The sequence below is a fragment of the Chrysemys picta genome, chromosome 7, assembly GCF_011386835.1.
Source record: "Chrysemys picta bellii isolate R12L10 chromosome 7, ASM1138683v2, whole genome shotgun sequence".
In the NCBI taxonomy this organism is placed as follows: domain Eukaryota; kingdom Metazoa; phylum Chordata; order Testudines; family Emydidae; genus Chrysemys; species Chrysemys picta.
Window position 1 is genome coordinate 93,520,773 of NC_088797.1, and position 15,192 is coordinate 93,535,964.

The window sequence follows — 15,192 nt, forward strand, 5'->3', positions numbered from 1 at the left end:
TCCCAGGCAATGACTGGGGGTAGCAAAGCACTGGTTGACTTGTGAGTCATCACAAATATGCATGGAAAGAAAGTAACATCTAGGGAGGCTATACAAGGAAAATTCATCCTTTCATTTTCTGGAAGGGTAGAAACTTTTGATCTGTAAGGCCACAGGAGACAACCAGAAAATGGGAATTGTTCCTGGACACCAGGGAGGATGTGGGAGGTTGGAAGGGCTCAAGTGTAAAGTTCTCTCTCCTCCTTAGGCTAGCTAGCTGATAGGGACTTTGGGGAAGTTGATACCCATACTGATTTGTATCCACATTTTGTACCATAGCTCCTTCTTCCCTACCCTTTCGAAAAAAGGAAATATGAATGAGACTGGCACAATCACTTTAAGACCTATAAAATGAAAAGAGAGACTCCACGAAGCCCCTCAAAAGCAGAATTGAGAGCTATTCTTGACGATGTCTTTTGTAAATGTATAAACAAACTATAAAACAGTCCATAGCTCACTTCTCTCACTAGAAGGGCAACTCCTGATCATATTTTATTCTGTTCAACATACAGTGTACATAAATGTAATCTGCATATATGAAGCAGGTACTTGTGCACAGCCTGCATGAGCATCTTGGAAATTCGGCATTAGATGAAGGGATTCATAGTATTTTGGAGAATATTTTTTAAAATAGCAGATCCTCCTGAAAAGAAGTTGAAGATAGCAAAAGAGCCTTTTGGATGATAGTACTCTTTAAAATGGTGCATTGTTTCAAGAGCTGGAAGTCTGAATATAGTTTTGTTTCCCAGGGAAACAATTAACTATTCATACAAATGCCACCACCGACACCAAAGAGCAGAATAGCAGAACAGAGGAATGGGTGGAGAAAATTCCTCCCATGCTAGTGGCTGAGTAAAATTTTATTGCATTGAATTTTCCAAGCACCCATATTTTGTTCAGTGTAATGCTTAAGAACATCTGGAAGTCATTCTCATGCCCACCCACCCTCTAATGTTGGAAAGATCTTTATATATGTTGGCAGAAAAGCTGGAAAATTACACAATTATTTAAATAGAATTTTTTAAAAAGAGATCTTACCATTTAAAGGGTAATCTGTCAGAAGTCTAATTTTAAAAAAGAGTATACAAATTCAAATTTGACAGTATTTCTTTAAATTGGAGTTGCTCAGATTAATCCATGTAAACTTTTCTGGAATTGTACTCCTAATAGGAACGCAGGAAATTCCCTAGCAAATCAGAGTTATTGCCCACCACGTCCGTTTTCCTGTCTCTGCCAGTGGTCAAGTACCCAGATGTTTCAGAGGAAGCTTCAAAAAACTCTGCAATGGACAACTATGGAATAATCTGCCCACAGATAGAAGCTTTTTTTTACCACGTTAGTGGTTCATATCTATTATTTCATATGTCATTTTTTAGTGTTCTTGGTTCATATCTGTTATTTTTTAACCTATCTGGCATAACTGCAGATGTTCTCATTTTGGCCTGGTCCACACTAACCCCCCACTTCGGACTAAGGTACGCAAATTCAGCCACGTTAATAACGTAGCTGAATTCGAAGTACCTTAGTCCTAACTTACCGCGGGTCCAGACGCGGCAGGCAGGCTCCCCTGTCGATGCCGCGTACTCCTCTCGCTGAGCTGGAGTACCAGCGTCGACGGCAAGCACTTCCGGGATCGATCCCAGAAGATCGATCACTTACATCCGGACCATGACGTAAGTATAGACGTACCCTTTATATAGAAATGTATAATGCTTTTTTGAATTTTGCAGAGATCTTGGTCTCAATCATATCTTGGGTCAGTGAGTTCCACATGCAAATATTCACTATGTATTAAAATATTTATTTTAATCAGTTTTAAACTGATTGCCTTTCAATTTAATTGGATGTATCCTTGTTCATGTATTATGAGAATAATGTCCCTCTCCATTCACTATTAAATATTTATATCATGTGAATACTTGCTCATCTTCTCTTAACTGAACAGTCCTAATTTTCAACTTGCCTCACATGTAAGTCTTTCGGTGTATGCCTACACTGCAATAAAAACCGGCAGCACTGAGGGTATGGCTACACTTGCAGCTGTACAGTGCTGCGAGTTAAACCCACCTTCGTACAGCTAAGTAGGGAAAGCGCTGCAGTCTGTCCACACTGACAGCTGACAGCGCACTGGGCGTCAACACATTTGCAGCTGCATTGGGAGCAGTGCATTATGGGCAGCTAACCCAGCATTCATGTGGCTGCAACGTGCTTTTCAAAAGGGGGGGGGGTGGAGTGTGACAGGGAGTGTGGGGGGGAGACAGTGGGTTTTGGGGTACTGAGAGTGTGTCAGCACGCTGCCTTTGAAGTTCCGACCCCCCTGCCCCCCCTGCTTCTCATTCACTCACTCAAAGCAAACAGCAAAATGTTTGCTTTTTCTCTCCGGTAGGGAGCTTTGAAATGGCACTTCCGCATTCCTGGAGCTGATCACAACAATGGAAAAAAAGAGTGGCCACTTGATAAGGGGATTATCACAGCGCAGCAAGATAACTCCTTGTTCACACTGACACCTGGGAGTTGTAGCCACTACGCTGCATCTCTTATTCCTCTCGGGGAGGTGGAGTACCTGCAGCGCTGTAGCCAGGGAGACACAGCGCTGTACGTGCCTTGCCAGTGTGGTCGGGGAGTGAGGTACAGCGCTGTGGGCAGCTTTATTGCACTGTAACTCGCAAGTGTAGCCAAGGCTTGAGTCTCAGAGCCTGGGTCATTTGACATGGGCTCGGGGGGCTCAGGCTTTGGGATTTTTACTGCAGTGTATCAAGTATTAGGGGGTAGCCGTGTTAGTCTGTATCCACAAAAACAACAAGGAAGCGGGTGGCATCTGAAGAAGTGAGTTTTTTTACCCACGAAAGCTTATGCCCAAATAAATCGGTTAGTCTTTAAGATGCCACCTGAATTTTTGTTGTTACTGCAGTGTAGACGTTTGGGCTCGGGCTAGAGCCTGGGCTCTGAAATCCTGAACCTCTATACTGCAATTTTATAGTCTTGCAGCAGAGCCCTGCGAGCCCATGCCATGGGTCTTTCATTACAGCGTAGACACACTCAGTGTCTCTAATAATCATTGTCTATTTCTGAACCCTTATATTTCTTCTCTCTCTTTTTTTGTGATGTAGTGACCAGAACGTCACACATTATTCTAGCAAATGTATATAAATATTATACATACATTCTAACTTTTTGTTTGATTGCATATATGTACATACTGCAGGCCTATAGAACAAGCAGTGCCTGGCCCTCCTGCCAGCTACTCTGCCTCCCAGAGATGCATGGGATATTTCATGCCACTCAAAGCTATTGTTCCAGGCTGTCTGCAGACCCAAGCAGATATTACGGCTTTGGGTATACTTGTCATATTTTCAAGGTTTTCTTTGCAACAAGCTCTAGAAACTTGCTTGGTTTTTTTTTAAATGAAATTTGAGATTCCAAACTCACCACACTACTCCGGGAGCTAGGGGTCCTAGCACAAACCAATAATGCCTATGCCAATCCTGTCTTGTCCTAACTGTGCCCTCAGCACCCAGTCTTCCTCCTATGAGACACACAAAGGGAGCTTGGAGAGAGAGAAGAATACTGAGCAGCTGGCTGGGGAGGAGAGAGTTTCAATCACTGGCCCATTTCCCTCAGCCCTATACTGCTAAGTTTGCCTGAAGGAAGAAACAGAAATGGCCAATAGGGAATTACTGCTGAGAAAATAAGTCAGGCACCAGACTCTAGGAGAAAAGATGAAGGGGTAGAGGGAACATGTGGACTGTGGACGTGGGAAAGGCACAGAGTACTGATGGACTGTAGGGAATGAGGGGATTAATTATGGTGGCTCAGATATCATGGAGTTAGGCAGAGTATGAAACCTTTTCAGAACAGAATGCAGATGGATAAAGGAGAATTACTTCACTGTATGAAAAGAGGAAAGTGAAGAAATGTGCAGGCAGCAGGGTGCATGAGAAAAATGATTAACTGATGTTAGAATGCATGGAATGCCGGGGGTATAACTGATATAGTGATGGGGCAATTTATGGATTTATTTTTGAAGGGGAAATTGTGCGAACCCACTTTGATTTATCAAGCAAATTATATGAAAGTGTCATTCAATTTTCACACCTCAGGCTTTTCTGCCAAGCCCATGTAGACAATTCTGACATACTCTGTAGTCAAGGGCCATGAAAGTTTATGTAGCATTCCATTCCTTTCAATGACACTCTTGAACACGCCACTTTACTAGTGGCCATACTCTGTGAGCACCCACTGATGTCATGTTCAATTCTGTCCAATGCTGATTATCAAGACTGCTTTTTTGGATGTTTAATAGTTGGTTTCTGGATCTCAAATATGCTTATTCTTGCTCTTTGGGGAAAAAAAAAAGTGACAAGATATGAAAATCCTGATACTGGTAAAAGTCAATGCTCTGACTACTTCATTGACAGAGCTTAACAGGAGATAAATCTGATGTTAATCAGTTACCAAACTGGTTTATCTACTGGTAGTTTAAGGTGGACATTATCTTACCCATCTCATGGAAGACAAAACCCATATATCTTAAAATGGCTAGCTAAGATGCAGAAATCCCGGAACTATTCATGTGGTTTTATTCACGATACGGTTTGAGTCTTTTATGTGTTTTTCACTATATTTGTTTGTTTATCTTCTTTTGCACTTTTAAAAATGTGATATAATCATTTTAGCATATGTCTTCACTATGGAGTTAACTCCAGTTATCTACACTTGAGCTGGCCTAACTCAAGTGAGTGGGCACACTGACAAACTGAACACTTGAGGTATGCAGAATGATTGTGAGAACAGCTGAGGAGTTGTGCTATTGAGCTGTGTTAATTCAAGCTGTGACCTAGCTTGAGTTAAAAGTACCACCACATTCAAAAGTTACTGTTTTTTGTGAGTGGCCAGGACTTGAATTTGGGGCAATACTTGAGTTCACTCTGAAGTAAAGACAAGCCCACATATTTATACTAACCACAGTATTTAGGATTAGCTTCCTTCTGTACTTTATGAACAAAAATATATACTCTCCAAAAAAATCTATATAGACTATGTGATACAGATTTAGATTTTTCTGAGTCTGCCAAGAGTACATTGACTTAAAAAAAATCACCCCAAGAAAATGGAACACTTTTAAAAACACTTCAAAGATTTCAGTTTTATACCTTAAACCCCTGCTTCTCCCAAAAGCGATTAGTATATCAAACACCACCATTGCAAAAAATTGTACTTACTTGTATTTTAAGAGCAGCCATTGAATTAACCAGAGTCCTACAAGGATCATGCCATTAATTTCACAAATAGAAAAGGCCCATTGCACACGGTTAAAACGGTCAAAAAATGCATCTGGTAGGGGAGGCTGCACCTCCTTGGGAGGCACTCGTTCATGGACGACTGAGATCGTCACTGTGGTAAAGATGAAACAGAAAAGTGCATAAAGAAAAGCCAGGAGAGTCTTCCCCCACTCCATAGGATACTGGGAACGCTCTGGCTCTGGCATGGGGATCTTTATCATCTCCTTCCTATATCCATTTGGCATCCCATTCAGTTTGATTTTAGTGCTGAAATCATTTTCACTTGTGGTGACATCTGTACTGATGCGGAGGTGACCATTGGCATGCCCATTTTTGTGCGCCTCAATGTGGTGCTCCATTTTTAAAGTTTCTATCATGTACAACAACCTCTGTCCATTGTCAGAAGACACACGTGACAAAGGTGGCTTCTTAAAATCCTCCTTAGTTAGATTGATCAAATCCTGCCCAGTGTAAAATTCCAATGGTTCACAGTATTCTGGCACAGCATTCTCCATCAGCCAATTTGCCACCTCTTTGGGTGACCAAAATGCCACTTCTTTCATTTCGTCAGGCAAATGCATGCAGTCTTAAGTTTACTTTAAACCAGGCAGCAGTCACTATTCTTCCAATACAACAAAAAGCCTCTCTTTGGCTTGTTCATCCTGTCAGATGTGCAGCAAAAACCAGTTTGGCAAGTTGACAAGTACAAGTTTCTAAACACTTTGTACATATACCGATATGTTGTGGCCAGTCCAGGAAATATTTCACCTTTTTTGCATTTGTATTCTTCTTTCTAGTGAGAGAGAGAGAGAGAAAAAAAAAGAGGTGTTAAGAAGGTGTTTAACAGTAAGTTTGCATTTTATGTTCATTAGAAAAAATTAACCCAAAGAAGCAATAGGAGCATGAAGTAGTAGCTTTTTAAATTCAGACAAATGCATATGACTTTTCTTTTTAAGTTTGTTTCTGAATACTCAAGATAGTTACTAGTTTGATCTTCTGTATGTGTCATTTTAACAGTTAATATAAGTTGTCTGGGGCAGGGAACCTCTTTTTTCCCCCCATGTTTCTACAGCGCTTGCACAATGGGGTCCTGGTCCATGACTAGGGCTCCTCAAGCTAGGTAATACAAATAGTAAAATCATTACATGTTCATCCATCAGCTGTGTGATCTTACTAATGTAGCTCCTGTCCTCTCACACCCCTTCCATACTACTGTATGGTATGCTCACTCTTTGTACCATACCTAGAAATTAGACTGTAAAACCCTGGCCTTTGTTCTGTCAAGCACCCAGGACAATTTTGGGCACCATATGAACTAATAATTATAAGTACTGTTTAAAGTTAGCAAACACCTGAAAAGCTGCAAGTGTGGTTTTGCTAGGTATGAGTTTTTTTCCCTTAAAATAATAATTTACTAATTTATAAAAAGAAAAGCTTTGTAAATCACCTGTTTTTATCAGTTTTGCAGTTTTATAGTGAGAATTATGGCAGCTTCTTTAAAAGAGTGAATTTAGCATTCTAGCTAGAGAAACACCAAAGAGGCAACATATAAGTCTGATGCAAATCATGCTCATCTCAAGATGTTTTCACAAGATTTTAGCTGAAAGTATAGGTAGTTGACTGATGATGTGAGATTTCAGCCATCTTGAAGATTGAAAATCACAAGATTTTGGTCAGACTGAAATCTGAACTGGAAAAATAGACCCTTCCAATTTTAGATGCAACATAAAATCTAAGCAGAGGGAGTAGTTTCAGATCCATGATGTAGATATTAACTGTACAAACTTTGCAATAGTTCTGATTTAAAGTTATGGTTTATTATAATCTGTAATTTTAACAGCCCCATACTGACTTAATTTTAAATAATCAACAAAATAAAATGTACAATACAAAGCAAAATGCAAGCTATAAGTCACAGAAATGTGGGGCTTCAAGGGCTCTCAAGAGGTTATCGAGTCCATTCCCCAAGAACTGAAGCAGAACCAAGTATACTTAGACCATCCCTGACAAGTGTTTGCCCAACCTGTTCTTAAAAACTTCCAGTGATAGGGACTCTACAACCTCCCTTGGCATCCTATTCCATTACTTAACTATCCTTACAATTAGAAAATTATTCCTAATATCTAACCTGAATTTCTCTTGCTGCGAACTTAGGCAATTACTTTTTGTCCTACCCTCAGTGAACATTGAAAACAATTGACAACCATCCTGTTTATAACAACCTTTTACGTATTTGAAATCTGTTACGTCGCCCCTTAGCCTTTTCTTCTCTAGACCAAGTATGTCCAGTTCTTTCAACCTCTCCTCATAAAGTCAGGTTTTCTAAATCTCCTATTTTTGTTGCTTTCCTCTAGGTTCTCTCTCCAATTTGTCCACATCTTTCATAAAGTGTGGTGCCCAAAACAAAATACTCCAGCTGAGATGCGACATGCCAGTGGCCAAGGTGAGTCGAGTAGAACAATTATCTCTCATGTCTTACATATGACACACCTGTTAGTATATCCCAGAATATTTGCCTTTTTTTTTGCAATTGCACCTTATTGTTGGCTCATATTCAGTTTGTGACCCTCTATAATCCCCAGACCCTGACCAACTATTACCCATTTTGTAGTTGCACATTTGATTTTTCCTTCCTAAATGATTACTTTGCACTTGTCTTTACTGAATTTCATCTCGCTGCTTTCAGCCCAATTCTACAATATATCTAAATCCTTCTGACTTCTATTCCTGTCCTCCAAAGTGCTTGGAACCCCTCCCGGGTTCATGTTGTCCACAAATTTAAAAGAATACAAATGATTAGAATATTCTATAGACTATGAAAACTGGGACAACAAGATTTTACTGGGGTACTCAGGCCTGTGAGTTACCATGTTCCACTCCCTCCAGTGCCAGGGAGTCTTTTTTGTGTTTAGCTGAGTGTTAGTTAAGCACTCTCCTCTGGGCTATGCCAGCCCTTACTTTGCATTGCAGTTTAACAATAGGTTCACCCCGTCCCCAAGTCCCTTTGAAGCATTTCCCTGTGATATCCAGCCTGACACTGGCTACTTACAGAACTACCAGGTCTGCTGTTCTCAAAGGAAAAGAGCAGACCAGCTTGTAAGATTCAACTCAGAATCAATACTATGCTTAACGTCTCAGCTCTTATATATGTTTACAGAATAAATTTATTATCAAAGATTGAAGATTAAACGGACAGTAAGTAAAAATACTGGAAACAAATGGTTACATATAAAACAAAATCATAATACACTTTCTAGAGACTAAACTTAACTAACAGGTTAACCTGTCCAAAGAAGTTTATCTCACTCGAAGTCTCACCTCTGCAGAGTTTTTAGCCAAGTCTGGTTAAGGTCCTGTTTTCATCATTGTAAATGTGATGTCAGTTTACTTCCTAAGTACAGGATAAGGGGGTGTCTGGTTTGCCCCTTAGCTATAACCCCAAAGTTCATTGTCTTTACTCTTAGCCAGAATAACCCCCTGTGGTTTGTTTTTTCCTATTTCCTGTTGATTTCACATCTCTTGGTTAGCATTTGACTCTGTATGTAGAAGGGCATCCATTGTGTTAGTATATAAACTAATCATTGTAAGCTAATAGAGAGACAGGTGAATTAACATCTCTTGTCTAACAGGAAACATGTTTTTTACCTCTGCTGGTGACTGACACCTTGATACAGACTGTAAGCATATATTTTCAGTATATATGCAAAAGTATCTGTACATATATTTCATGATGATATTAATAGCCAGTGTGACCCCGGCTTTTATTTGAGACCTCACATGATATTATTTGGTGAACCAGAATGTATATACCAGAATCAGGAGATACCTGTCCCCCTCTATATTCCCCTGCCAGGTGGCATTAAGAGGTTCTTGGGTCACAGAAGCTATTGCAACTAGATGTAACTACTCTTAAAAACAAAGAAGTATGAATAGGCTAAAACCATGTGATTTTAGAGAAGGGGGTTTTGCCAAACATCCTGCTAGAATATATGTTGGAAATCAAACTTCTCCAAAAGAGTAGGAGAAGAGTTGCATAATCCATTACAATCTGCTGAGTAAACAGTACGCTTTTAAAAGTTATCGAAAGGCATACTAGATTATCAGTTTATGGAAAAATAAATATTTACATAATTTTCATGGGGCCTCTTTTCTCAATGCCAACATTAAACCCACAAATACTCCATGCTGCTAGTAAAGTAGATAGGCATTGGGTGATTCTGAGTTGAGGCAAAAACTGCATCTGAAATTCATGGCATTCTGCCTGGGTATTGCCGCTTATATTTTATGAGAAATCTCAAACATCTTGTCCAAATGCAGAACAAGAAAGCACTCCATCGTTCCATCCCCCCAATATTTATGGTCTATGTTTGCCACACAGCCACGCCCAGTTTGGTCATTTCAGCTTCTTGATACCCACAGTAGCAGACTAAACAGTCTTCCATTGCATGACATAAAAGCTTCAGAAAGGGTAAAGGAAGAAACATGGGAAAAGCAGGCACGCAGGGATAGATTTTGAAAGCTCTGGGGGGCAAGGAATGGGACCGGCACATTCAGGAAACCATTTGAGTTAATTAACTAATCTGATACAGAGAAAAATAATGCACATTCACAATTTTTCTACAGATATGAAAATTAATTAGATCAAGCCAGATGTAGAGTTATTTGTTCTCACAGGGTGACTGGCTCCTTTAAGCGGAATCAGGGCTCAGTGTTCATTCTGAAGGTCCACCTGAGAGTAACTGACTGTCTCAGGTGGCTACCTAAAGGTTAATTGGAGAAGAAAAGGGGATAGGGAAATGTGGGAGAAGTGGGAGCAGGCCCACTGAACCCTCATCCGGACAAGTCCTACCTCCCTACACCTGGACCTTCCGCTGAGCACCCCACACTCAGACCCTCACCCCACTGAACCCAACCAGCTGCTCCTGGACTCCCACCCCATCAAGCCCCAGCACTCCCCCAGCACCCAGATCCCCTCCGCTGAGCCCCACTCCCCCAGCACCCAGATCCCCTCCGCTGAGCCCCAACCATCTTCATCTGGATCTCCTGCAGAGTCCCATTGCCCCTGCACCCGGAATCCCTCAATAAGCCCCTGTGCATCCAGATCTCCCACTTTGCCGCTCACACCCAGATTGCCTCGCACAGAAACCTCTCATCCCACATCTGTATCCCCCACACTTGGGTCCTTCTGGGCTGAGCCTGCCCACCCACACCTGGTGTGGCTGGCACAGAGGGGCAGGGCCCCAGGGTGTTTTTGGGGCAGGCCCAGCCCTTGCACCATGTCAGCGGCAGATGCAGCCTCACTGCCGAGTCCCTGTACTGGGTGGGGGGGAGGGCATCAGAGTGATCTCCCACCTCAATGCAGCCAGTGGCCTGTGCTCCCCACTGCCATGCTGGAGCCACCTTTATTTACTGACAAATAAAATTTGCAGAATTTAAAATATTGTGCGCAGAATTTTTAATTTTTTGGTGCAGAATTCCCTCAGGAGTATATACTGCATTAGTGATGCCCTGAGTTATCCTATCCCCATTAGAGTTAATGTTAGCCTAATTCTCAAAGGTGTTTCTGGAAAGGTCAGTTTATTAAATCAAGTTCTGATACTTTTGGAACTTACACAGGTTGCATCTTTCACTCTCTGGAAACAGGCTTAATCTCCCAGGCTTTGCTCTCAGTGTCAAACACCCTTTCAATCTGTCATACCCTATTCTTAAAGGAACAACTCCCATTAAGCAAGTGCAAATAATAAATGCAGCTGTAAAGCCAGTGTTAGCACAAAATCCACATCACTTTAAATGCAATGTTTAACAAGATAAAATTACAGCAAGAACTCCTGGGTCCTTATAGTAACTTTCATACATATATGTTTTTTCCCACTCCCCACAAATCATCAGAAAGCTTTGAACTCACAAACTTCAAAACATAGCACAGATTTCTTCTACTTCAGAAATAAGAGTAATTTTGTACAGAAAAAACCCAGCCCATACAGGTGAGCCAACACACATAGTGGGTTACACAAATGTGTTACACAACACACACAATGGGTTACACTTGTGAGGTGACACTGAAACTCTAAGTATAGGATTTTTGATTCACTTCCTGGCTCTGGGAGCAAATTTTACAGGCAGCATAGCCAATTGTACCACTCCCCACATTTGCGTCATCTGCAGGGGCTGAATCTGGGATCTCTGGATGGAAATGCATAAGATTATTCCACTTAAGCTAGAGGGGCAGATCTCTTTGCATGAAAGCAGCAGTGGAGTCAAACATCTGTGTGCAGTAGTTTAGCTGCTAAAGTGTGACAGAACCACACTTCTCTAAGCATCAAATTTGCTATGTTCCTTCTGAACTATTATGTGGCAAAAGCGATGAGACTTGGCTCAGTTAGATCAGAAACTCTGATTCTAATCTCAGCTCTGCCCAAAGTGGGTGAATGAGCTGACCTTCTGCAAGCTCCCAGTTATCCTATTTGGGAAGTAGGAGAATAACAGCTTCCCCCCAAGACTTACAGTAAGGGTTGTGGTGTGCAGCAGTCAGTAGAAGAGCTTGGACTAGGGGTATGTCTATACTTACTTCCTGGTCCGGATGTAAGCAATCGATCTTCTGGGATCGATTTATCACGTCTTGTCTAGACACGATAAATCGATCCCAGAAGTGCTTGCCATCGACGCCGGTACTCCAGCTCAGCAAGAGGAGTACGCGGCATCGACGGGGGAGCCTGCCTGCCGCGTCTGGACCCGCGGTAAGTTCGGACTAAGGTACTTCGAATTCAGCTACGTTATTAACGTATCTGAATTTGCATACCTTAGTCCGAAGTGGGGGGTTAGTGTGGACCAGGCCTAGAACTCATGGTATCTGGACTTGCAATCTAGTGCACTTTTCCGTAGGTTACAGGCATTGTGGGGGAGTCAATTTCTCTCTCTTATTTTGCTTCCTCAAAATCATGCAACTTGACACATCAGCAAGACTGCTTGAAGCAGGGGCCAAATCTCATGACTCAGGGTAAATATGAAAGAGTTGGCAACACTGACCAAGGTTGCCAAGAAATACAGTGAAATATCTAAGAACAGAAACCAGACAGCCTAACTCCAAGTCCCATGCCTGAAGTACAACATCATCTGTTCCTCATTCTTGTTTTGTGTTTTATTCTCTAAGTGAAGCCCTTTCCTATCAAGGCAACAATCACTACAGAAATTAGTAAAGTAACTAACAGCCAATTCAAAGCTGTCAATAGCTATTCACCAATAGCCATGCAGCTTTGAGCTTTCACTTTTATTTTTAAAAAGCTTAATATCTGCACAAGCAGTAACAAAGTATTTCTTAAAACAAAGCTCTGTACATCAGTCACCACCTACATTATATACATTCTAAAACTGCACATTAGCTTGTGGTTTTAGTGAAATTACTTTTATTGTTAAGATCCAACAGTAAGCAATAAAAAACGAATAAAACGGCTTCCAGAAATTGAGTTTATCTTCCTTTAGCAAACACTGTTTTTGAAGCCTAGTCAAGTCGACGGTGTCTATATAATAAATATTAAACAAAAAGAAGTCGAACAAGTTACAGTAACAGTCTGAATATTAATTAGTGATATATATATTTTAGGCACAAAAATCTAACTAAAACTATCACCAATGCTGGCATGAAACAGTTTGCCTTAGTACTTAGATTGTAAACTCTTTGGGACAAAGACTGACTCTTTTGCTCTGAATTTGTACGACTATCACAGTGGGGTCCTAGTCCATGACTAGAGCCCCTAGACGCTGCAGTAATACAAATATTAACAGCAACAACACCAGTACCATTCCACTACCTCAGCCGTAATATACCAACAGGCCTACAAACCAATATAAGCTTAAAAGGAAACTAAGTTTAAAGCCAGAGCATATAACTCTAGTGTGTGCATTTCCTATCAATGAGAGAAATCTATATCTACAGGGCATATTTCAAAATGACTGCGACTCCTCCCAGGCAGCCTTGCCTCCTGTCATCCTGGATGATTAGCAGCTGATTTCTAGAGGGATGTGGGATGGCCTCTCAGCAGACTGATCACATACCATAAGGCTTTAAAACATTACAGTAAAAGTTTAAGTTGGCTTACAGGACTGCAGGCATCACCAAATCTTGAGCACGAGACTCTTCAGCAATTGTGCTGTTGTATTTTGAGACAGTTGCAACCTCTGAGTAGATTCAAAGCAAGGGTGCTGGAACTAGGGGTGCAGCAGCACGCCCTGGCTTCAAGTGGTTTCCATCATATAAAGGGCTTGGAGTTTTATTCTCTGGCTTTCAGCACCCCCACTATAAAAATTGTTCCAACACCATTGATTCAAAGGGTAGCCCCCAGGTGGAACACATTGTAATATTCAGATTAGAGGTAATAAATACCTGAATTATAGTGACAAAGTTCACATTCAGAATGGAAGACTGCAATGAAGATAAAAAGATACTCTCAACACAGTTGAAACAACTGACATGTTCACCTTTGGAAATAAAAAGTATCACCTTAACTGATCAGCACATTTTTAACATTCCAGGGAGAAACAAAAATCTTTTCTAAATTACAAATATAAATCCACCCACAGTTAAAGAATTCAGTTAAAATCTATTCAGTTAAAAGGTAACACAAAAAGAATCACATAGATAAATGACACAGGTGAGAAGAACTTACAGTTACACTGATACCTTAGTTACATCAGATTGATAGTAGCTAAAACAATTATCTTCAGGTGACATTTGGGATATATGATAATAAATAGTATCTAATAAATGCTTTTATAAATAAAACATTCATTCTTTGTATTATTTATGACAAACCCAAAGATGAAGATCTCTTTCATTCAAACCTCATTTGTCTCATTTCCTTCCATTCTATTAATCTATTAATCAGTTCTTCTATTAATACCCATAAAACTAGTTTATCTACGTAACTTTTTCTCCTCTTCTGCCTGCTTCTCTGAAGTAGTTATGGAGACACTAACAAACATTATTGTGCTAGGCTTTCACCTGACTCACAATTTTATTAACCAAATAGTTGCTAAGCAGGCCTTTGTTATGTTACTATGGAAATACCACTTTATCTTGACTAATATATGCTGGGCTAACAAAAAATATATCGTACATTGCCAGTACACATTATCAGCACAATACATATATCAGTATGTATTAATTACATGATCACACACTTCCCCCAACCCCACACACAAACCTTGGCTCCTACATTTAACCTTTCCCCTGTAATAATGTATTGTCAATTCTTGCATATTTATCACAAGTCACAACATTTTCTGAGATAAATGAATTTCTGATTTTTATTTTCTCTTGCTCAAGATCTTCATCACCTCTCATTGAGACTGAAGCCACAGACTGCCCTCAATAAAATGGCTGCCGTGTCTCTCTAATCTTCGCAGGTGCAAGTGAGGCTCCCCTTAGCAAAGATGGTCACCTTCCATTGTTTCCAGTGGGGCTGAAACCTGGCTACTTTCAGGGAAGATGGTGGTCCTTTAGGTACCATGTGAGGGGACAGGAGAATGTGGAGGTGCTGAAACTATGGAGGCAACAGTTAGCATAAATGTGTTGGGAAACGGAACAGGTGACTGAGGAGTCGGAAATGTAAGGAGCAATGGTCAAACTAAAGAAGGCACATGGGAATGGAGTATGGCAGAGAGAGTAGGAGATGAAGGGAAAAGGGAGGGAAACATCGAGGGCAAACACATGTAGGAGCAGGTGGGGGACAAGAGATTGTGGGGAAAAGTGAGTGGGATAGCTGCTTATCCTGTCCAGGTAGGGAAGGGGATAGAATGGCAGTTCCCCACATGCTAGGGATAAGAGAAGTTAAAGCCTGCTCCAAGTAGTGAACATTATGGTGGTGGAGTGGAG

The 15,192-nt window shown here is 40.9% G+C and overlaps 1 protein-coding gene across 22 annotated transcripts in view; it reads right to left on the reverse strand.

The window, feature by feature from the left end:
- Positions 1–15,192, reverse strand: part of SGMS1 (sphingomyelin synthase 1) — a 194,008-nt gene that overhangs the window by 23,933 nt on the left and 154,883 nt on the right. For 19 of the 22 annotated variants that reach the window (XM_042856854.2, XM_005292486.5, XM_065552040.1 and 16 more), the window contains one exon: positions 5,262–6,114. In XM_042856854.2, the coding sequence (XP_042712788.1) occupies positions 5,262–5,902 (641 nt within the window). In that variant the 5' untranslated portion in view covers positions 5,903–6,114. Of the gene's footprint in view, positions 1–5,261; positions 6,115–13,701; positions 13,741–15,192 lie in introns of all 22 variants that reach the window. The other 3 variants (XM_042856853.2, XM_042856855.2, XM_065552035.1) reach the window with 1 other exon arrangement.